Raw genomic sequence first — 25,226 nt, forward strand, 5'->3', positions numbered from 1 at the left:
GGAACTTCTACTTTAATTCAGGTCAGTCGTCCATGAGTAATACTGCAGAATGCAGGATTAACATTTTAGAGACAACCTCATCATTTCAAATATTTATGGTTTAACTTTCTTACATCAAAGATTCCATATCCATATCCTTGTTTAATGGCCATCAAGTCAAAGAAGAAACTTATTTAAAGGCAATAATATCCCAGTCACATTATGATTCTGATCATCAGTTGCCTTTGGGTAATGAAGCTTAAAGGTCTGATGTCATTTAAATACAAATATTATACCAAATTATTACTCCTGAACTGTACCAGATATTATACGTTGACTTACAAAATTATTAACCTTTCAACACTTCATTTGACATCTTGTCACCTTAGAGCCATAAGAGGCCAACACAAATGATTACATAATTGGGAAACAAAAAAGAAGATGTTTTCATAAAAGAATTTTTCCAATATGTATCTAAGGGTGCAATCACACCAGACCTGTCTGGCCCACTGTAGTTGAACTCTAGTTCATTTACCTAGAAACTTCTGTTCCTTTGGAGAGATGTAAACTCTGATGCTAACCAAAAAAAGTTCATCTACTAACAATGGTCTCAGTTCGGTTGAAATGAACTCTGGTGCGGTTTGAATGCATATGTAAACGCCAAGCGGACCGGAGAGCACTCCAATAGCAGGACATGGACTGTAGCGCAGGGCATTCTGGGTAAATGCAACCAAAACAAACATGAGTCTAGCATTAGTGGGAGAAATGGCTCGAGATCTTTTGCCAAAAACACTGAGAAATACATTTTGTGAAGAAGGAAGTTGTGCTCAGTGACTTCTTCTGGGGTTTTTGACTTGTTTCCTTCAGTGGTTTTTGGTGTAGCACCTCCACAGGTGAGGAGGTGAACAGGTTGCTCACAGTGTTCAGTTTGTTTGATACAGAGCAGTGTGAAAGCAAACCACAGCAACTGAAAATGTAACAGATGTTGCTGTCGGTAAAACATGATGCCTCTGTGAGATATATCACAAAAATGTGGATGAACATGGTCTGGTCAGACGAGACTGAAAGATTAAACCTTTGGGCCAGAGGATGATGGCACTGCATGTTTTTGAATGACTTATTGCTTGAACAAATGTATTCACGTGCAATTTTAATGGAAACACCACAATTTTGAATTTGTGTTTTTTTATACATTAGCGAAATATCAAAAAGCTTTAAGCCCATTTGCAATGGAGACGGAGCTACTGCAAATATCAACCCTACAGTGATATATTAATAATGTCAGTTGCTGGATGTGCAAAGTTGATAGAAATATTACCCAATAGAAGCTCTAAGTTTATTTTCTCCTTTGCAGGATTAAAGTTTAAAGTTATGTCCATAACTAAGATATATTCACTTATAAGTGGGTTAGTCTGTGAGGAATTGTTGGACTGAATTATTTTCTGTCATCTTGTCTGAGTTTCCTCTGAAACAAAAGTTGAAATCAGATCCCTTTAGTCCATCTCCAGTGGATTTTGTGTGCCAAATGGCTGCATTTTAAAAGCTAAGAAAGCATCACTCCGTGTGGACTTCAGAGAAACAATCAACTGTCATCCTCTGATCTGAAAAATATGTCACCCTCTCATTCGGTACAGGTTTCTCATTATAAAGTCAAAGCCATCGGAAAAGTTGGGCAGTTCCGTTCAAACTCGGCTGTCTGCCTGAGTGCTGAATGAATTAGCATTTTCACAATAGGGAGAGAAAAATGTCATTTTAAGGCTCGCCTTCTTTAAACTCCCAAATGTTTTATAAACTGTGCTCCACGGCATAAGAAGGTGGCACATTACAGATAACTTTTAAAGCTGTGGGTCATTTTAATACCTTTGCCCAGAAATATCTGTCTGAGTCATTTAACACACCTGTTTGCAGACAGATGCATGTCTGGGAGTTTGCTGTGCACTAAAATGGTTATAGAAAATGAATATTAGGATGTCCTCACACCTGATAGTCCAGTAGACCTGGTTCAATTGGGGACCAAAAGTAATGTGTCAAACAATCTCAAACATTTGAAAACATGTTCACCTCCTCACCTGTGGGGGCGCAATACCAAGAACCACTGAAGGAAACGACTCAGAAACCTCTGAAGAAGACACTGAATGCAACTTCTTTCTTCACAAAATGCAAACAAAAATGGAGTGGTATCAGATTTTCATGTAGGATTTCTCATGAGCCATTTCTACTGCTAGCTCTAGACTTGCCCATTAGTTTTGGTTGTATTTACCCAGAATGCTTTGGGAGTGGTATACAGTCAACTTGACATTCACATTTGCATTTCTACCACGCCAGACTTCACTTCAACCAAACGGTAAGCTAGGTTTTCAGGCAGCCCAGACTTAGCTTTATTGGTCCACATCAGAGTTTGATTACTCATTCACACTTCCCCAAACGAACCAGACTTTCGAGTCAAATAATCAGGGCACCCTGACCCTAGAGAAACCCCCCAGATGGCAGCCATTAACAAGCTCCTTCAGCAATTCCAATGAATTAGTAGAGATGAATTAGTTGACTGATGCCAGCTCACTCTTTCCATAGTCCATAAGCTTGGATGGCATAATATTACATAATATTATGTTTTATCTTAGTTTCTAGATCTAGGTTTGCTTTGTTTGGACCAATGATCTAATCCAGACTATCACCTTTGAATGAAAGTGGTCAGAGTGTTCAGGAATAACCCAAGAATAACTAACCTAAACCCCATCACTGTTCATAGTGAAGTTAGAAAATTAACATCAACATCAGTGCCAACTGAGACAGATGCCTTGCTTTTAAGCCAAAAGTCAAATTAATCCTTAAAGACTCAAATTGAATATGACATCATTCCAAAGATGAGTGTTTGTAAACTCATGTAGTGCATGCTTTTCTTCAGTTGTTCAGCAGTAAATCATCCAGCTGTACTAAAAACAATTAAACAGAAAATCTCGAAAGCATGATCGGAATATTATATACAAAGTCTTAGAAAATAATGCCCAATGTGCCGCAGAGTTTTTTTCTACTCTGTTTTTATTACTGGGGTAGAAAATAACCCAGTTATGTTTTGCATGTAAATATGAGCAGTGTCAGCAGTACCAACCCTCTATTTTCTTCTCCCTTTCAGAACCACAGACCCAGCTGATCCAACCCTTCCTCCCCCTCGACCCCACACTCGAGTCCAGACTCCTGGGCAATACTGATTGGGCATACGGCCAAACGGATGCAAACAACTCTGCAGCTGCTGCTGACAAACCCTGCATCCTCAAAAAGACCCATCTGGACTGCGGCCGCCTCAAAGCCAACCACACAATAAACCCTGATGACACAAACTGTACCGTTTCAAATCACTTCTACAACCATTTGACGCCTCATTGTTACACGAGTAACGCCATGACTCCTATAGACGTCCCAACAGCTACCACTGGCACAAAATCCTACGAGCACCCTGACTTGAACCCAAATTACAACCGAAGCAAGGTGATGAGTACGGCTCACGCCCTGTTGGCCCCCATCCGGCTTCGCCCCGTGTCCTTCTCCCTGCCGAAGCGGACCTGCGTCCTCCTGCACCAATCAGCTGCGGTCTTCATCCAAGCCGGACAGGGTTCAGGGTTGCCAGGGAAACAAGTAGGTGTGGCAAATCAGGAAAGGACAAAAAACCTTGGGGAGAAAGTTACTGATCAGGGGTCAAAGTCTGTGTGTTTGGATGTGGATGCCTGGGACACTGGGAACCAGTGCAGTGTGGACAGTAAGATTGAATTCCAGCCTGCTGAGTCTGCTGACAAAGGACCCTTGGGACCACCTGGGAATAAAGCCCAGGTTTCCTCATGCAATCGCAATGTGATTGAAGAAGAGAACTTGACAATTAGTGGGAATGGAGCCCAGATCTCTTTATGTAAGGACAATGGGACAGAAGCCCAACGTGGGATTGAAGCTCATCTTTATTTAAACAGTGACACACCAGAACAGATTTCTGACAGCATCAGCACCGATTCAGCACACAGAGAAAATGAGGTCCACCATCAAGAGACAACACATCAAGAAGGTGAAGACCTGCTTTCCTCTACCACAAATCATCCCGAGAAGTCTGATTCTTGTGTCATAAATGAGAGTCCAAAAGAAACAAACCTCCCCTCATTAGCCTGTTGCAACACATCAATGCCTGTACCTCCAGATCGTCCCAAAGAGCCTTTCTGTCAGGTTCTAAGCCGTGACAGAGGCAGGGTTCTTCTCTGGCCCACAGAGATGGTAAACTACACCAAAACATCGCCCTCCATCTCCTACAGCGTCAACCCTCTACTGTATGACTTCAGAGCCCATCGCAAGGCCAAAAAAGAGGGCACAGAAAAGAAAGGAGGACTAGAGGAAGGGAGGGAGAGAATAAAGCCATCTGTGATCAAACAACCCGACTGCCAAGAGAGGCATGAAGATACAGAGGGACGAAAGGAAGAGAAGATAGATGAAAGAAGAGAAGAGGCAGAGGGAGGACAGGCGGGAAATCCTGTGGAAGTTGTCGACCATTGTGATGGTGGCGATGCAATCCAGGGCCGCTCCAGTTGCCGTGATGAAAATGCTTTAAAATTTGTTCCCCTCTCTGCAGAATGCCACCATGCACCAGGCCTTCAAAAAGCAGCAAGGAGAAGGAGAAGGAGGAGGGCAGGGGTGGGGAGGGGAACCAAAAGGAGGGGAAGAAAGAAAAGAAGAGGAAAGGCGGATAAAAAAGACTCAGAAAAGGGAAAGATAATGAGTCCCTTCTTTGCAAGTCAGATGTTTGAAGGGAGAGGGGAAGAGCAGCTGAAAAGAGAGGGCAACATAAAAGACGAGAGGAGAGATAAAGAGCTATTAAGTAATCTCTCTGCAAATCAGCTGGTAGGAGGGAGAGAAAAGAAGACGAGGGAAGAGGAGCAAAGGATAAGAAGGAATCAGGTGATGCAAGAGAGGGCAGGTAGGAATGACGAGAAGAGGGGAGAGCTATTAAGTAATCTTCCCATGAATCGGTGTAATCGGTGTAACCAGCTGTGTGTGCAGGTGAAGCGGGAGGCCAGCCAGCATCAATCCCACCAATCAGTCTCCGGATGGGGCCCAGGGCTCAGAAAGCTCCTCTGCAGGGGTGCAGCATGCTGCTCTGTGATTAGCCACGTCCCCAAGTCTGTTATGGAGACACCACGCTGTCCCGCAATTACACCCGGCCCTGCCGAGGATGACAAAGGGACGGGAGTGATCCACAAAGACGCGCAGGCGGGGAAGAAGGAGGGCGGGCAGGAGCAAAGGAATCCGAGGAGCGGCGAGATAAGAGGCGCTGTGGAAAACACGTGTAAGCTAGCGATTAGCGGTGTTACTTTCCCCTGTCGAGACGCTGCATGCGAGGAGGAAATGTGTCGTGTTCCTAGACCTCATGGAGAAACGGCAGGAAATACGACGATTAGCCCCATCTCCACTTCCTCCAGAGACGCAGCGTGTGGTCAAACACAAACAATACCTGCAGGACAAAGCTGCACCACGACAGTTGAGAGCCTGTGCTGTTTGGAAGCAGAGCCGAGAATCGGATCGGCCAGTGGGGAAGTGGCTCCCCCTCCCTCTCGTTTGCTTGCAGGATTGTCCAGAAAGAGGAAAGGAGGACCTCCGGAGCCGGTGGCACCTAAGAAGAAACGAAGACGAGGCAGGAGGCAATTGAGGAGATTCATGAATGTTCTACTCAAGAGGCAAGAAAGAAATCAGGCCAGCTTGACCTCTGACCTCAGTGACAAAGAGGACTGTTGTTGTCAGGTCATGCCTACAGACTGTCACTCAATCTGTAAGACCCAACAGCCCCTGAGCCACAACGCCAACACTGACGAGGAACCACTTAGCTGCAGTTCTGACCATCAAGACAAGCCCTGCTGTTGTGATGAGAGTCATGGAACTGCTAATGACTGCAGTCAGTTTGACTGTGATCGCTCTGAAGGATTGACACAACTCAGTGACTGTCACACCTGTAACACCTCAATGCCGCACCGACAGGGAGCTGAGCTGTCCATCAGGGATGATGGACTTAATTCTGCCATCTGCTGTGATCACGATACGACTTTTATCAAAGGATGTCATGTACGTTTGGCTGACTGGAATCCTGATAGTACTTTGAACAAAACAGAACCATTAGGGTGTGCACAGTTAACGGGTACCCTCAGATGTAGCACCAACAACCTTTGTCAGTGTGAAGACAAGCACACCAAAACAGAGTATCAAAGCATAACTGATGACGCTTTTCGTCGCAGTTGTGACTCTGTCGATAAACTTGTCCAGAGCGATCAGAGCAAGGAGGGTGAAACCGAAGCACAGGGTCACGACAGCGCCCCCCTCTCTGGTCCAGACGGTGGTTATGAGAGCAGCTGGGGTGTTCTTCAGACTGAAACTGACAGCGGTCAGTGCCATGGTTTCAGCAGTAATCCTGATGGTAATCCCAGCAGTAATACTGCTAATAACACCAGCACCAGAAACGAAGCAGAACGTGTACACACAGGGGAGAGGCAGAGGAAGGAGGAGGAGGAAGAGGAGAAGCGGCTGGAGAGAAAGAGGGAGGAGTGGGAAAAAGAGTGGGTGAGGAGGAAGGAGAAGGAGGAACGGGAGAGGAGGAAAGGGATAGAGTTGGAGCATCTGTTTTCAGAGAAGAGGCCATGTTTTCCTCCTCACCTCCCCCCACGCTGCATCCCCCTCCATGCTCCGCTCCTCCTCCAGCCGTCCCTCTCGTCTTCCTCTTCCTTCTCCTTCCACCACACCTTCATCCAGCACAACCTCTCCCTTCTGCCACCTCCATCACACCTCCCGCTTTCCTCATACCCCCACTTCCTATCCCCCTTCTCCCCTCACCTCTCTTCTCTTGGCCCTGCTCCTCCGCCACCTCCACCGCCGCCCCCTCCACCTCTTCCTCCTTCATTCTACGCTTCCTCCCCCATCCCACTGCTGGAAGCTCCCGGTCCGTACCCCTTAGCGGCTTTTCATCCCGTTCACAGTCACCACCCATCCCTGTACCCTCCTCCTCATCCAGCAGTTCTGCCCTTACAGGTGTTACTGTAGGCTGCCATTCCCCAGGACAAGTCCCACATCATAGCCTAAATATCACATCCAGGGTGGAATATGAGTCATTTTAAGGAGAGCGTAATCAGAAAACAAAGTCTATCTGTCTTCATGCAGAGTCTCTTGGAGTCCTTACACTCCAGAACTGATTCACATGTCTGGAAAAAAAAAAAGAAAGAAATATATAAAAAGATGGCTAATTATCCTCATCAGTTGCAATCCCTCTCTAAATGAGCCTCAGGTGTGCAGCCTGTAGGATCGTGGCGGGAACACGCAGCTGGGCTCGTTTCCCTCGGCAGAAATCAGTCGACGTCTCCCGTTTAGCATTTTAAACCAATCATTTACTTTCAGGATGAATTTCGACGACAGTAAAAAGAAAACGAAAAAAGTTCAGCCTCGCATCCCTTTCAGATATCTTCACTCTGTGATCATAAACACGCTGTTTGGTTTACATTTTCTCCCGGAGAGGTTTCAGATCGTTTACTGTCGACGCCACACAGCCGTGTCAGAGGAAAGGCAGATCTTCAAATACAATTGTAAAAGTATTTATATCCCTTGAACTGTGTCACCTTTCTCACTTGTGTGTCATATTATAAACATGAAGTGTCTTTTATTGGGATTAGAAAAACATAAAATAAGTGAAAAGCAGGCAGAAATCAAAATTCTTTACAAAGACAGATCTGATATTTGCATTTCTGTTCAGCTTCCTCCTGAGTTAATACTTTCCTGTCCCTGCTGAAGAAAAGCATGGCCCACACAGTGATGGTCGTGTGTAAGGGGACCAGGTTTTCTGCTCACATAACATTTTAGGAATTCTTATGAGTTTTTAATCAACAGTGACTTTCTTCCATCAGGGCCACATTTTTGAAACATAAATTTTGATGAATGATGGATTGAGCAGTTCACTAATGTTCTCTGAAAAACAGAGCAGATGTCAGGTGACTTTGAAGCGACTCAGTTGCATCAACTTTTATCAGAGTAAATGTTGGCCATGCATTTCAGATTTTTAATTTTAAGGATGATATTCCTTCCAATTAACAGTAGCTGCATTTCCATTCACCATATATTTGTGCAATTTGATATTTCGAAAATATGTTTGCCTAATGAAAATCCCAATTTCAAAAATATTCTTGTTTGTCGATGAAAAATTTGAAAAAGTATTGAAAATGGTTTATTTCTCAAACCTGCAATGGAAACACTTTTTTTTGCATCACCTGAGTCATGTGATCAACATCTGGATGTTGTCACTGGCTCCACCCATGAAGAAGAAGAGCACAGGAAGTAGTAGGATGATGAGCCAGCATGTTTTTAATGACTTGCTCGTGAACAAATTTATTCACGTGGGATTTTAATTGTGTTTCTTATTAAATGGAAACACCACAATTGTGAAATTGTGTTTTTTTTTAACATTATCAAAATATTGACAAAGTTTTACATGTTGCTAGGTTGTTGACTAGCAACAGCTAGCATGACATTTAAACACAAAATGGAGACGTTTGTGGTTGTATTGTGACCAAACGTAAAAGATTACTTTTTCATATATTTATAAGGAGTAAAATATTTGTAAAGGCCTGGTATTTTATTTATTGACTTTAAAACATTTCTGTTGAGTAGATACATAATATATCAACATTACCATCAGCATTGGCCATTTATAACATATCGGTATCGGTTTAATAAATAAAACTGGGCCGATATCAACAACCAATATTTATTTCCATCTTGTTTCTGGATGTTGGTCATGTGGCCGTGAAATTCATTTGATCCCAGTCAGTAGTGTGGTCGTTTTTTTCAAAATTCTCAAAAGATAATGAAATCAATATAAAATACAGATAAATATGGGTTAGAAAACGGCCCAGATTTTCATATTGGTTAATGCCTAATTTTAATTCAGATTCTTAAAACTGAAAACTACAAATCTGGAGAAATAAAAGGCCTGAGCTTTGCATGAAAATTATTTGGCTTGATAACATTACCAGCACTCCCATAGCATACTGCTATCTTTTATTGACACATCTTCGCTCAAATTGCATCAGGGGTGGTTTTGGTGCCAAAGTCAGATGAAGAAGAAAATGTATTTGATATTAGAGATGATATCTCTGCTTCTGCTGCAAGAGTTTTTTAAAAACGGACCACTCCGCCAGGCCGTGCTGAATATGTTAAATCAGTGAAGAGCTGTACAGTTAGAATAGTAATAGGAAGATGAAATGTGAATCCTAGCCACTAAGAAGTGAAGCAGGAAATGGAAGGGCAATTATTCCGAGTCCTTTATGAGAACTTACAAAAAGCATGAAAGGCAAAAGGTTTTCTGCTCCTCTGTCCCTACAAAGGAACCAGTACAAATATGAGCAACACACTCTTGGGAAACACAGTGGCTAGAAGCAATATTTCTACACCATAACTTGTTCTCACATTAAACTTCAAAGTATTTTTTTCTGAAATCTCATGTGATAGGCCAACACAAAGTGGATAATTGTGACATTTTTACAAATAATGTCACAATTGGAAGTCACCCACTTTAGAGTCCAACTGTTGGTAATATAATCTCTCTATAAACCTGAGCTGTTCTGTCGAGTTACTACAATGTGACAAAATGTGAAAAGGTTCAAGGGTTATGAATATCAAAAACATTCCCTAGATTTTGCCAGAAACAAGTAGGGACCCGCCTGCAGTTTGAGATGCAGATAGATTTGAGTTAGTGGTGAGTTTTGCTGGCGTTTTAAGTGGGATGTCATAAACTAAAGACAGCAACCAGTGAAAAGGTAAGAAGGAAAGGAGACAGTGTTGAGTAATAAGGCACATAAATAGAGGTCTTTATTATAACTTTCATGAAACATGTTTACAGCAGATCTCAACACTAAAAAGGATTAAAGTTACAATTAGAGCAAGTCAGTACATTGCTGCAGATTTTGCATACACAATAAAGCTGAGGCCTTTTATTAGCTTACAGTCCTTTCCTCAGAAAACAAGTACAGAAACGCAAGAGATTTACTAATAAATGTATGTCTATTGATTATTCTGATCATAAAGTCATGACCACAAGTTTTGACAGTGAGTCAGTGGTGTATTTCTTGACCTAATCATTATGTTTCTTAGAAATATTATGACTAAATGAAGTTTCAAAGATTGTATTTTCTGGAAATACATGCAACTAGTGTGAAGCGTTGGTATTTGACTTGTTCTCTAGTTGTAAACGTCTGGATCAAATCCAGTTTGATGACGACCCATTCTTCCATCACCAACAGCTGATCTCAGTTTATCGGCTTTTGTTCCTAAATACAGAGAAGATGAGGATTAAATCAAAAGACAATTCAAATTTCCACCACAGAAAATCGAACCTCCAAAGTTTGTACAACACATCTGTGACACTCTCAAAACTTTTTATGACAACTATCGGTGGCAACACAACCCCTTTCACCTTGATTCTACTGAACCTTTTCCAAGTTGACCTATTGCTTCAAACATCAAAACGGCTGACAAACAGATTTAGCTGGCGGCTGGAAACAGCGTGAACTCTGTCTCTGTTGTTGTTGGAAAGCCTCTGATGTTACGGGCTTCTTTTTCTGCCGTGTATTTGCTGCTGTTACTTCCGTGTCAAAGCCTCGGGCAGAAACTGTGGAGCATGCACTGACCACCCACCCACCAACTCTGAGTCCAATTGAACAAATCCAAGAGTAATTCATCTTTCAGCCACGTTATCCAGGTTTGTTAGAGGCATGAGGATAAAAGACTTTCCCTGCAGGGCAACACACTATCATTCTTCGCTAATATTGAATAAGATAAGATTGAGAGGGGTTAGTTTGGCATTTCATTTTAGAAATACACTGCTTTCTCTTTGAATATCAAATGCAAGGTGTTATTATAATTTGAAATAGCAATGGAACTGGAATTAGCAGTAATGATCTAATCCGACACTGCTGAATAAAAATGCAATCTCTGTAATGTAAACCTCATCCCAAATGCAAGAGTTGGGAGGTTAAAGCAGATTTAGAGAAGGTTTTTATGGATACAGTTTATGTAAGTCAAAGTAAAAATGTTCTTACTGATGGGTAGTTGGTTAGTTAACCTGTCATACATTGGGATCAGACTCAGATTATTTCTTCAGCCTCATTCTCTCCTAATTAGTTGCGATCCAAATAAAAACAATCTAAAATTCACACCAGCTCACAACTTTTAAAATACCAACATTGACATTACACAAAGGCCCATTTCTTTCAGTCACTGAATGAGGAGCCACAGGGAGCAAATGATCAAAATGTGAGAAAACACATCATGTCTACAGGGAAGTACGGTAGAGGATGTATGATGTTATGGGCCTGGTTCTCTACCAAATGCTTTGGGAACTTTTAAAATGTCACAAAAATAAAAATAAAATTGCACATTAGGTGTGTTTTGTTTTACGAGTTTGGAGCGAATCAACCTGGCTCTGCAAACCGTAATGTGGTCAGATGCTGACCTTACGCATGGCTGTAGTAAACAGGAAGTGGAGGTTGTAAACTACATGGAGAGAATCTCCAATGAGCTGGAGGTTTGTACAGTTTTGTGGCTCTGGTAAGGTAGAGGTCTATTAGTGGATGGGAATGTTAACTTATTCTGCAAATGTGTTTCCATCTGCCTTTAGTGCATTAAGTCTTTTATGAAAAGCAAAAAAAATGCCTTAAGTGAGCATAAATTTTTGCAACAGTTGTTAGGAATTTTGCTGTTTCCAAAAACCTTTTCTGATGGAAACATGACCAGAGTGGCATTACAAACTCTTCCACATGCCAATAAGAATGTGGCAGTAGTAACAGTAGGCTGAAAACGGGTCATCACTGGGTCTAATGACCTTAGAGCCAGTGGGCAAAACAAACAATTAACCAAAAGAAAAATCCTAATGGCAAAAGTAACATGGGTTTTGAATAAATGTACTTAAATTAATGGATCATTTTTTCTAATTTTTTTTATTATGAGTGCTACAGGGATGCAAATAAATCTGGCTGGCGCTTTTATTTCTCATTAAAATTACAAACGGCTTAACGGTGAAATACAATGGGGGGAGGGAAAAACTATAATAAAAAAATCAGAAAGAAAAATCGCTTAAGGCTTTTCCCTTGAGTTGCTGTTTAAACAAACCAACACAGTCAATATGAGAAAAAAAAACCTGAGAAGCTCCTTCCACAGATGAGATGCAACAGCTTGAAAGAAACACAGGATTTAAATCAGTTGTGAGAATCTATTAATGATCTCTGGTTGGAGGACCTCAAGGTCAGAGCTTAATTGTAAGGCGTCAACGGGTCAGAAATAATCTGAGGCATTGACCATGCAAAGTTATAAATGTTAAATGAATTCTAACAGCAGCCGGTAACGAGTGAACAGATAATAAATCAGGAGTCAAGCTGGTTATTCTGGTGGCTTCGGTTTGCTTTTCTCACTGAGTGGTGAGGACGGCTGGACGTGGGGACAACGGGTCGCAACGCGTCGCGCTCGCTAGCTGAGTCTGTGTTAACCCACAGGATGAGCTCATGTTCTCTGAATCAATATATCTGTCAAAATATTCATGGCAAACGTAAAAAGATCAAAACTACATACATATGTAAAAATGTTATGTGGAGCCAGAGGTCATGCACACCATGGAACTGTTTCCTATATGACTTTAGGAGAAAAAGTTTTAGCACTTTTTCAGCAACAAGGCAGCTCAAAGTGCAGTAAATCTGTAAAATGTAAAATCTGGAAAGGACAACCTATCTGTGGTTGAATTCATTTACAGTTTCACTGAAAAATAAAGTGTGTTATAGTTACCACAATGATAATAGCCTTCACTAAAGCAGATATTTGACCACAGCTATTTTGTCATTGCCAAAACATGTTACTCATCCATCTGTTGTCTATAGCCACTCATCCTTGCTGGGTTCTGAAGGGACTGGTGTCTCCAGTAGTCACTGGGTGAGAGGCAGGGTACACCAGTCCAACACAGAACGGACAACCATGCACACACACTCACACCTCAGGGCAGTTTAGAGAAACCAATGAACAGATTATCCTCCCACAGCCCAAAAGGAAGCCAGAGTACCCAGAGAGAACCCACCATGACCAGGAGAACTCCATGCAGAAAGACCTCAGACTGGGATTTGAACCCAGCACCTTCCTACTGCAAGGCAACAGTGCTACTAACTGCATCACCATGTCGCTCCTGGTTACACAATCAGACAAACTTTACTACTATTTTTCTGCAGACTGACAGTAGAACTGTCATGTGAGGTTCTACGATGCTTTATGACAATCACACCTCAGTGAATGCCTGGGTTTCCAAGAGGCACTGTGGTGACAGACGTTTTAATACAATACAAGACAAAAAGAAAGAAAATATCTTAGCCATTTTCAGATTTAGCATTTTACTCAGATGTCAATACTTGTGAGTCCAAAGTAAAACAAATAAAAAATAAACAAAGTCTGAATCTGAAATTCCAAGTGAAAAAATTGAGGTTCTTCACCAAAATGAACCTTAGAATTGGTTTATTTAAACCATCTTGTGTCTCTTTACATTTTCCACACATTCAGTACTATAATGCAACCTCTGTTGAGCACATTCCCAAACTGCAAAAAAATACAATGTTATTAGCTATTGCCAATAGTAGCAGTCTTGTCTGAGCACAGCAATTATAATCTGATTTCCGACGAGCAGCTGGTACTGGGTTTAGTTGGATTTGGCGTCATTCCCAGATCCATGTTCCTACTTTATGGGGAAATAAGTTGACACTAGCAATTGTTCTCTGTTCACCGTGGTCTGTTTCAGTTTAGGGTTAGAGATTAAAAAAATTCCTAAAAATCTCTATATTTAAAGAAAATATATTCTCTATCTGAGTCACTTCTGTACCCTGAATGCAGCGCAAGCTGCTACGACCAGAGCTACCTGTACCACAGCCTGGAAACCATGGCTACGGTCCTTTACACACAGTCATGTTTTCAGCAGGTCAGAAATGTGAAGTGCAGTTAAGAGGCTTTGATCTGATAAACCGCTCAGGCGTTTGACCTTTACACTCTGCTTTTCACACAGTTGATTTTCTGCCATCTTAGTCAGTTTAAAATATCCCAAAGTGACGGGGAGAGTTTAGGCTGAAACGTGAAGTAATTGATTCGGCTCGTCACATGACCTGTTCCACATCAGCCCGGCGTCCCAGAGCCACTCAGAGCGGCAGTGAAACGCACGGAGACGTCAAGGTTTGATTGGCAGGTAATCATACGGTAAAACAGCCATTTGTCAACTGCAGCTCGCTGCTTTTAGCTAGTCTTAAGTAGTGGTAGTTCAAATCTTATGTCAATAAATAGGCTGCCAACCTTGTTTTCATTAAAACATCATTTTAATGACAATTATCTCTGCTATATATGATGAAGGAGATTATCCTTGCTGCATGTTGACAGCTGAAAGTACGCAGGAAAAGCACAGTAACTCCCACACTTCTTTCCACTTGTTCTTTTTCTCTCCTCCCATCCTCTGACATTTTCTCCTCTCAAGACGAACATCTGGCAAAGATTGCTTTGGGGCATCCGCGGTAGCAACTATCCGTCTCTCCAACTATAGATTATTCTGGTGCAAACAAACAAAGCAAACAATAATGCACATTAAAATTCATCCGGCAGAACCGGCAGAGGGCGGGAACGCTGCTTGATGCAGCAAGGCGAGGTGCAGGATTGTGGGCGCGCTGTTTGCTTGGTGTCCACTCTGGTTCCCCAGCAGAGGAACCCGCCTTCCTCACAGGGCAGGGCGCCACCCGGCAGAGCGGCTCCTGAACCGTGTTGGTTCAAAAAGGTCTCGAGGTTCTGAGCGCAGGAAAAGGTGCATGAACAAGAATGGAGTGCACACCACAAGATGTTTTAGAAAACTAATGTTCTCTCTGAACATGGGTCTTATTTATTACTGTGATGAACTGTGTACATTAGAAAAGATCAAAGCTGTTATTAGATGTATTTTTGTAGCGAATCCTCAGTTGAATGAGGCTGTTTTTGTATCATGTACTCCTATTTTAGCTAGTGAATGAGCCGCACGCTAACATCATTTGTCCTCCTGTTCATGCCGTTGTACATATTTGTTTAAGTTCTTGTCAAGTAAATTATGTATAAAAAAAAGAGCTTTTTTTTTTTTCAAATTTTGTGAAATAGAAATGTCTCGAAATCTGTCAAATATTTACCAGATTTTTTGGTTTGTTAGGGAATATCATCAAAATTGTACACAAATGTCCCTGTTACTATATTAGAGCTAGTGAATCTAGCCTGGTAGTTTGAATAAATCTGTAAGACCTGACAGAATATACGTGTCTGCTTGTTTATTACATTGACTGAAGTACCAGGTCAGATGTCAATTCATCCCAAAGTGTTGTGTCGGTTTGAGGACAGAACAGGTCCAGTCAAGTTCTTCCACAACTTGCCATGTCTTCATGGGTGAGTTCTGTAGGCTGGTGGTCAGTCATGTTGGAACAGGAATTGACCATCCACTATTTATTGCCACAAGGTTGGGAGTAGACGGTCTTCCAGAATGTTTTGATGTATTTGAGCTTTAAGAGTCCAGGCTCCCGTCACAGCATGCGGGTAAGAATGCATCAGTCACACGACTGGTCACCATGGAGAACACATTTATTTACTGCACTCTGTTACTTTAAATGGCCTACCACTTTCTGACTGAGTTGCTGACATTTCTAGTAATTTCCAAAGGATTTACAGAAGGCAGTGAAATATTTAGTAGCAAAGAACTTTCCCACCAGCTGCACCACCCTGGTTCTCTGAACACCTGAGTGACCCAACCCAGCCTCCATACATAGGAGATTGACTTGACCATGGACGCTAATTGATAATTCCAATTTTTTTGTTAGGTGAGGGAATACTTTTAACAATATTGTATAATATTTTACTTAAAGTCATCTGAATCAGCTAGTGTTGGTATTGGCAGGCCAATGCTTTACATTTACCATAGATCAGACACAAACCACACATTCTTTCTTGTGTGAAATAAGCTGAGAGACTGCAAAAATGTACACAAACCATTGAAGGAGACCTGATAGAAAACAGCCTTAATGAACTGACAAGAAATCCAATAAAATAAAACCTAAATGCATCTCCAAAGAAGTGAACTCAAAAGTTTAAGAGAAAGAAAGAAGTCTTGTAGTGAAAAGGAAATTGCATCAGATTTATTCTAAGGAGCTGATGAACAACAAAGAAGAAATGAGCAACACAAAGAAAATTCAAGGCTCTTTCAGAAACGTTGTCTCATTCACTCCAAATGTGAGCAGAGGTACTTCATGGTTGGCAGTCAAGAACACAATCTTGAATTTAGATTGATGGACAGCATGATTTTGCTGTTATTGGCTGAAAACCAGCTGTCGTTGTCAGTCACTGTTATTCTTGATAGCACTAAACTGTGACACTTCTATTTTTCAATATCCGCTCATACAGGCCAGGAGTACAGCATCATATTACAACCCTTAGTTTACCAGCATAAGGAATAGTTTACTGTAAAGCTGCAAAACGTACCAAAGATCTGTTCTCAAAGCTGTATTTAGGTAAATAACTCAGAAAGAGTTGGTTGAAATATTACCTTTTTTGTGTAATTTATCTCATATCTTTGACAAATTAAGAGGCAACAAAGGTTTCAGTTCCTCACATTACAAAATCTTACAAAAGAGCTACACTTTGACTCCCACAGTAAGAGACAGTGAACCCATCAGCATCAGCACAGTCTGCTTCATTTGGCAGACATAGAAATGGTCCCTAAAAACAGAACTTTGGAATGAAATGAACAGGCAAAGACTGAGATTGTGGGAAGACGCAGAGCTCAACCCTTTTGAAACATAATGGTACATCTTTGAAACTACAGTCCATGGCAGGAAACCAACTCTTTAACTGCTGAACTATCCTAGATAATGTGAACATTGGGCAGTGGTGGACACACTTCTGCTAATGCACAAATAGCAGAGATCATTTTTGTTGTCAGGGTTTCTTGTGGCATTTTTAGTGACTCTGAAAGCATTTAGCGCACTTAGCTTCCCCTAGATAATTTTTTCTGGTTAAATTCTTAAGCACTAATTTACTTGGGTGTTTTGTAAACTTTTAGTCTTAAAGTTTGACGTGTGTTGAAGGTTCGGTCAGTTAAACGTTTAGATTCATGCTCTTATTTTGAAGTGGGTGAGGACTGTTTACGCAGCAGCTCCATTTCCTGTCTTCATGTTCTCCACCCATGATGCAATGCAGCCAATGACTTATTCTACACCCAGAATGAATTTAAGTTTAAAATATTCCATATATTATCTGATGGAAGTCCTACAGTGGATGATAAGGCAGCAGAGTTCACAACAAAATGATCAAAACTCAACAGCTATAAAACTCTTTACACTCAGAGTGAAAGAATCACTGTTCCAAAGAATCACTTCCTGATTACCATAAAGGTAGGTGTGCAGTAACAAATTTCACTGTGCTGAGAGTGATATAATATGTTCTAACACATTTTGTTCTCAACACATAGTGGGGATCAACACAGCTGGATTTAGCACTTTAGCTTCTACTGAATACAAATGTTGTTGTAGTGAATTAGCAACTAACGTTTTAGCTAGCAGTGAGCACCCACTATGAATTATTCTGTGGGAGATATGAACAAAATCTACACTAAGACAATACACATAATTTAGACCATGTGTTGATAAAAAGGAATACGTTAAGCTTGTGCATCCAAGTTTGTATTTGACATGAATTGTGCTTATGGAAAAGTTATGCTTTGGATGTTCAGTCCAGTCTGATTTCAACACTTGCACTGATAAGTGTACGCTAACTGATGGCCCTCTTTGTCAAAAGAAAACTGGAATTGGAGCTAAACTAATAATTGTAGATAAAAGCGGGATGTAAAGATCTCCAACTGAACAAGTTGATGGAAATGCAGCTCAGCCTACAGGCTGCCTCAAAACTAGAGAACACAAAAGCAGAACTTAGAGGCCGGAAAAACAAGGGAAGGATTTAAATGTCTATAGTTTGTACAGCTGAATAGAGGCTTGCTTTGGGACTGTGTGTGTAAGCATGCAGGCGTGTGTGAATGAGTGTGTATCCAGAGGGAAGTTTGACAGCTGGGACCATCATGTTCAATGACTAAAATAGCGTCAAAATTCAACATGTTCAACACCTGGGGCTGTGTGAGAGTCTGTGGAATAGTCCTCTGAATGTGTGTGTGTGTGTGTGTGTGTGTGTGCGTGTGCAGGTTTGAGGTACAGAAAAAATGCATTCAATGAGCGTAACAAATCAAGCACAGAACAGAACCAACAGTTCTCAGCAGTTTGCTTCGTTGACCTTTACAAAGCCACAACTAAAAAAAACCTTCTTACATTTAAACCTGACTGTTTGGAAAATGCTTTCAAAAAGAAGAAGTAAAAAGATGTACTTCTCTCCCCACATCTTCCACAGGGAGGGGGGGGGGGGGCTGATGAATGTTTTAGTCCAGGAAGTGGCTTCATGAGAGGGTTAATGAACGTCTTAGTGCATCAGCAGTCTGATGCTTTGCTTCAACCACAGAAATCACTCCAGAACTTGTTAAGGACACCTCAGCAGCGTCTCATTGTTCACACTGACTGGAACACACAGACAAAGCTCTTTAAGACCAGGCCCATTAACGAGGAATAGTGGCAGCTTTTACTCTTTTTGGACACCAGCAAAATAAAGCCTGATGAAAAATGTATGAATTATTTGTTTCGTGAGGCACTTAACTTCATTATGACTTCTGTATCAGAAACCCAAAAGGAGAACTGTCTCTAGACATTAAGAAGAAAGCTAGGAAAAATGGAGAGCAAATCATTATAATTTTTATGTTAGGAAACAACAATCATTCCCTTATGTTATGTTCTATAATTGTAGACACGTACTCAACAAATGTGAACAAAAGCCTTGTTCCTCTAAGCATTAAAGGTGAATTGTTCTCCTATGCATGCTAAGATAAATCACTGAGAACATTTCTGTATTTTCATAAAAACAATCCTAATAGCCAAAATTCTTTAGTGTGCTGAACTTAAGAAAACCCATGCAAATAGATGAGAACTCTGCATATTAACAAAGCAACTTCATCAATTTGACAACCCTGGTGATGCAAGCAAATGTAATCCTGAACAACAGAGCACTTGAACACAGACTCAACTAAAAGGTACTCGCCCCATCAGTTGCTGTGCTGCTCTCTGTGTCCTCAGATTCACTTGGCAGTGGGACTCTGTATCTGCATTGGAGGTTCTGACAGTAAGTATGCTTCCACTGTGTGATGGAATTCATACCAAACTGTACAACATATGTTCCCACTTTGTTTTAGTTTTTAGAATGTCGCACAACTGCAGACCAACCGAGTCCTGCCTGTCTGTTCACTCTGTTTGTGAGCCAGGAAACAGGGTGGCTGCAGAAAGAGCCAGTCGGCCTTTAAACTGTCACCGGTTGCCATGGTTACCCACGTTTATTTTACTGCTTTAACATTATCCAGAATGTTATCAGCATACTATGACTGCTTACCACAGCATGATCAAATAAGTCATGCTACCAAATTAGCATTAGTATACGGGAGACGTGTTAATGACCACAACCCATTACATGCAGGTGAGTGAATAGATGACGAGAAAAAAAACAGTCCAAACTTCAGTGGTTGGACATTATTTCCTAGAAATATTAAAGCTATTTTGTTCACGGTAAAATCCTCACCTCTAAACAAGACATGTAAAGTTCCTGTCAGTCAGACAAACGTATCTTTGGTAAGGAAGGTTGTTCTAAAACGGTAAACACTGAATTCAAAAGGACAAATGAAATACAATCATTTCTTCCTATTTCGAACATAATCAGTGGGAAAATGAAGGCGTAGCTGCAGTCATCAAGGTAGGTGGTAACCTAAAATAAAAATGTAAGGTGCAGCAGGCTGACCTGGAGGTGGTACCATGTACAGAGATGCTGCATGAACAATAAAACCTCTGACCGCTGTGCAGCTGTGAAGCTGTCTGCTGCAGGGGTGATCAGAGCTGCCTGTGACTTATGAACAATTTTATCAAAATAATTGTAAATAGTAAACTGGACCCCTGAGTTCTGTTTATGACAAAAGTAAAAATATTAAAATCCTCTTAAAAACAATCAGCTGTCATCCAGAAGCAGCTACTGCAGAAACATCAGCAACAAGACAACCAAAATACAGTGCAAATAAAGTGCTTAAAACAGACAACTGGTTTCCAGGACCACAGTAGAAAAGTGTTACTTCATTATGGACAACTCTGACTGGTACCACTTACAGCTACAAGCAATAAAAAACTTTCAGAACATCCTCACCATACGAGACAAATGGAAAAGAAAGAACTTGACATGAGTTTACCAAAATACAGAGTGACAAGCCAGATTTCTTCTGAGACATTGTCCTTTCAACTGATGAGACAGAATTAGAGCCTTTTGTCACATCAAGTCATAACAGTTCTGTTTTCATACAAGAAAAAAATAACCTAAAAGCCTTCAAAGAGAAGCAGCAACCCTGGTGTGAGACAAGAAGGCCCCACACTCTGTTCCAGGCTCGCTTTTCTAAGAGGGTCTGCAGGTCACAGCTCCTCCAACAACATAATCAACCAAAGTTTGTATCTAAAAGCACCGAAGAATGGACGACAGCAACACTGTGGACTGTTCTGATTGCTTGCAGTCAGGATAATGCGTCCATCAAACCTGAGCAAAGTAGGACAGTTTGCGCAAAAGGAACGGCGGAGAGGTCGGCCGCAGTTTGGAGATAAAAGCTGGTTAAGTCTTAATTTTACAAATGTCTGAAAATTGCTGTCTGGAATTGCTGATTCAGATGTCATTTCTTTTCCTCCCATTGGGTGGTCTTTGTAAAGAACAGGATCATCATTTAGAAATAAACCAGAAAAGGTTCATTGGTCACAACAAAACAGCAGAACCAGTAATGGAACAGTACGGACTCTGAAGCAGAGATGAAAACTACCTGCACTTTGATCATCTTTACCTTCTGTTATTATTATTATTATTTTGTTATTTCTTAATCATGGACTGTGGACAGTACCTGAGTAGTCACCGTCTTTTCTGTAGATAAATGAACTAAACAATAAACTAAGTAAACTGAATCTCAAAGAGCAAGTTATTTAGAGCAGTTGAAGTAAACACATTATAACGGCTGTTGTGATTTATTCTGTTAACAAGATGAACAAAATTATCACCTGAACAAGAAAAGATTTTCACACAATTTCAGAAAATCCTAATTTTTGTATTTTCACAAACTGCTGAAGGGTTCAGATTTCAAAAAGCAAAACTTCTTTTATTTATTTATCATTGCTGTTCTGTTATCAGTTTACAGTAGATCACATTCTCTGTTTGACTGGCATGTACGTTTTTATGCTCTTTTTGTCTAGCTCAGTCCTGAAGCCAAGAAAAACACTGAAAATGTCCATTTTGTGTTTTCACAAAAGTAGTGCTTTCCCAAAAAATGTGTTGTGAATCATTTCTGTTCCTCTAGAATAAAGCAGATTTTATCAGCCTGTGTAGATTTTTACTAAAGACTGTTGAACAGCTGTTCAAATAAAGCATCAGTAGTACATTCAGGTACAAACGTTAGCAGTGTTAGCAGCTAAAAGTGGAGGGACGACATCAGGGTCTTTACATAATATTCTCATTTTGTGGAGTTTCTTTGTTGTTTCTTGTCTTCTGTTCTGTGGGAAGTTTGGTTTGTTCTGTTTAACTAGTGTTAAGTACATCAACCAATCAAACCTTGGAAATGTCATTCTTCCTGTGTGGGTGTGTGTGTGTGTGTGTGTTGTGTTTCTCTGGGTACTATAGTGTCCTTCTATTGCACAGAAACATTAAAGTTAGGTCATCTAAGATCTCTAATCCTGCCTCTGTGAGTCACAGGCCCTCAGACAGACAGACTCCTGTTCCAGAAATCCCCCATCCTGTCTACTTGAAGCTGGATTTGGTCGCAACTCCTCCACAAACTTTGCAAACAGGCAATATCAAACATATTATCTTCTAGCTGCTAATCCTCCGACATATTCATTTAGTCTCAGCAACATGTATGGTTGTTATTAATAAAAACTACCCTGAAGGCAACATTTTTCCCCAGAAGTGTGTTTTTCTTGCCCTGGTGGTCAGACATTATGCCTACAGCTAGGTATTTTCACTGCTGCTTCAGATTAAAGAAAAAAAAAAAAACATGAATAAAGCCAATTGATACGTGCCAAGTGTGATAAAAATGCTGGTTGAGGCTAATGACTACAAGTTTGAGAAATATCTGGGGGTGTGGAGACATGAGTTAATCTGACCACTGCAGCCTGCCTCCTCTCTGCTCCAGGCTAAAGCCTCCAGGCTACACTGACTACAGCCAGAGTTAGATCTGACACGGCACGTGTCAGAGACTGACATGTTAAAGCTCCCCACTAGACAAAGAAGCATGTTCTAGTTCATAAATTAATACACTCACTGACAAGCTGGCAGTATGATGGCTTACATTTAAAGGTTCCATCAAAACCTGAAGGTTTGTGTTCTAATTTGAAATTTGGAACATGTGAGTAATTAATGCTTCTCTGAAACAGCACAAGAGAACATTAAATTCATGTTCTATCCAGAGACAAAGTCTTGTGTTTATAATCTCAAAGCCTTTATAGATTTTCTTGGAATTATAAATTTGCACCAGACTGTAGTTTCATTTCCAAAACACAATTTCGCATTAAATCAGAAAGATTTAAAAACCACGATTCTCTAAGTACTTCCTGTCTTCTTCTTCATTGGTTTGCGGCAGTGGAAACATCCGGCTGTTGATCATGTGGCTTGTGTGATGAAAAAACATAAATAATGGTTTCCTTTGCAGTTTTGCGAAATAAACCAACTGGGATACAGCCAAAAAACGACCTCGCACTAGTACCAAAACCTTTTACCAAAAAGCATGATTTTTTTTTTTTTTTTCAAAATTGGCATGCCAACTTAAGCAAATTTATTTTTCAAATCTCATATTGTGCAATTATATGGCCAATGGAAACACAGCTAAAGACTGTGTGTGTTCTAATTTGAAGACCGATTATGTCACAATAATATGAAAAAGGCTGTACAAAGTCCAATGTTCCTCCAAACGTTCCAACAAATAGGCTGTTTTTTTCCTCAGAACAGTTCAACCCTAATCCAGGATTCATGAAGAGCCAATCTGAAATATTTATTCTTGTACCAATGGCAGATGTAGCCGGAAAACAATTCATTGATTCATCTTTACCAAGCTTTGCAGAGAGGCTGGTGTTTATATCCAGCTTCTACTCGTTCAAGTCGAACTAATTATTCTATGGAAGTAGCTCACCTAGCTGGACTGACTGACAGCCTTGTTTCCAAAAGAAACCAACAAATACCTTCTCCCTCCTATTGATTGGATCAAGTCACTGACTGTCTTGACTCACGACACATTATTTAAACCACTATGTCTTAAATGGCATTTCCTCTTACACCGGAGCAGACTAGTTTTGTATATGGTGGGTTACATGAGGGTGGGATATTTTCTTCATGGTTACTAATGATTAGATGTGTAACTACGCCACAATGTAATACTTACTAATTCTAAGTATCAACGTTAACCTTCTTGTAAAAAGCGTTTGCTGCATATCTGCAAATTCACCAAGACTACACCAACCTGTTTATGAACCATATGGCCATTTTTACAGTCAGTGAAATCGACTAAATAAAAGAGATACTACCGAACCAACTGTCTGCTTTTTGTCAAACGTTACATGAGTTAACACATTTGTACATGCTTTGACAACAGTCCATCACAGATACACACAACCATGCACCCAAAAACAATCACTTCCTGTGGCAACAGAGTCCAAGAGTCCTAGCAATAATATTTTAGGACTGTAGGAGCTGACCACAGGAACTGAAGCAAACTCCATGTAGAAAGACCCCAGGCCAGGATTGGAACCTGGGATCTTCTTGCTGCAAGGCAACATTCCTGGCAACTGTGCAGAAATAGAAATAAATGTTCTACCAACATTTTAGTTCCAGTGTAATGCTAAACCACAGTGGGATTTCTACATTAACTTCAGGGAAGTGGTGGATCGATGGGACCCTCAGGGCATTAGTGTGACTCTGTGCGGTGAGCTGGCACTCCGGTCGGTCTGTAATGGCTGTGCACGATGGGCCAGGAATTTCCTCCAACAGGAAGTCAAGGCTCAGAGAGCCCGAAACTGCAGAGAGCCAGAAAAAGGCAAAAAGCAGGAACATTTGTTCTAAGATTTTTTTGATCACTCCTTCTTCAGTGCAGAAATGGGTCACGGCTGCCAGAAACACATCACACATATTGTAGTCATCTGAGTCAGTGGAATCTCTGATGGGCCTCTTTTTGTCAGTGCTCCGGTTTCAAACGCTGACATTGTTTTACTTCTGAGTCTTTCCACTTTTCTGCTCATTCATGACGACTGATTGCATCCCTCGTTCTGTCTTTTTTTTTCTCCATGGTGCTCCTGTTTAGAGAAAACAAGAGGTTGCCTCAGACTGAACAGCTCTCCATTGCACTTCCACACACTTGCTATGCAAAGTGATTCATTATCTGTAATCAAACCCAACACTGGCGCTGCATCCGAACATAAACAACCTTACAGATTCATCCTGGGAAAGGATGAAGGAAGGAGTTTTTTGTGCTCAATAACAAAGTGTGTTCAAGCCTCCCTGACCTTCATTTTCTTCTCTACAGGATGTCTCAACCCAGATACACCAGCTCTGGCAGAGATTCATTTGCTCACTGCTGATAGGAGGTTTTTTTTGTTGTTGTTGTTTTTTTTTTTGACTAAGGGAGTTTTTTTTTAAAAAGCGCAAGTTTTTTCTGTAATTCCAGAAGATTGTACTTTAAGTAAATGAGTTGTTAATGAGATGTTAATTAGGCCTGGGAGTAGAGGAACTGACCTCAAACCCCAACAACAGATGAAAGAGACGGGTTTTTCTAAACCACTAATTCTGAAAAACACTTAATATAAAAAGCTGGACATGGCATCATATAAGCCCAAACACTTACCTGTTAGGTCCAGGGAAGATGGGAGTTTTGTCTGGAGCCTGGACAAGATCATCTTAAATGGGTCCAATGATCCACAGAATTTAGAAAATTAACTATTATTTACCATTTATACACATGATCAGTATTTTTCTTTCTATTCCATTACCCGACCACCTGCTCCATAAACTAGTTTTTATATTTT

General features: G+C 40.9%; 1 protein-coding gene and 1 long non-coding RNA gene across 3 annotated transcripts in view; one reads left to right on the top strand and one right to left on the bottom strand.

The window, feature by feature from the left end:
• Window positions 1-8,865, top strand: part of LOC122842632 — an 88,492-nt gene extending 79,627 nt beyond the window's left edge. For both annotated transcript variants that reach the window (XM_044136684.1, XM_044136685.1), the window contains one exon: window positions 3,113-8,865. In XM_044136684.1, the coding sequence (XP_043992619.1) occupies window positions 3,113-7,038 (3,926 nt within the window). In that variant the 3' untranslated portion in view covers window positions 7,039-8,865. The remainder of the gene's footprint in view (window positions 1-3,112) is intronic.
• Window positions 8,866-24,257: 15,392 nt separating this feature from the next.
• LOC122842484 lies at window positions 24,258-24,795 on the bottom strand. The gene is made up of 2 exons (XR_006372565.1): window positions 24,708-24,795; window positions 24,258-24,497 (listed from the first exon to the last, which is right to left on the bottom strand). It is a non-coding gene; the product is annotated as an uncharacterized LOC122842484 (long non-coding RNA).
• Between the last annotated feature and the right edge of the window lie 431 nt (window positions 24,796-25,226).

The sequence above is a fragment of the Gambusia affinis genome, linkage group LG13 (assembly GCF_019740435.1).
Source record: "Gambusia affinis linkage group LG13, SWU_Gaff_1.0, whole genome shotgun sequence".
In the NCBI taxonomy this organism is placed as follows: domain Eukaryota; kingdom Metazoa; phylum Chordata; class Actinopteri; order Cyprinodontiformes; family Poeciliidae; genus Gambusia; species Gambusia affinis.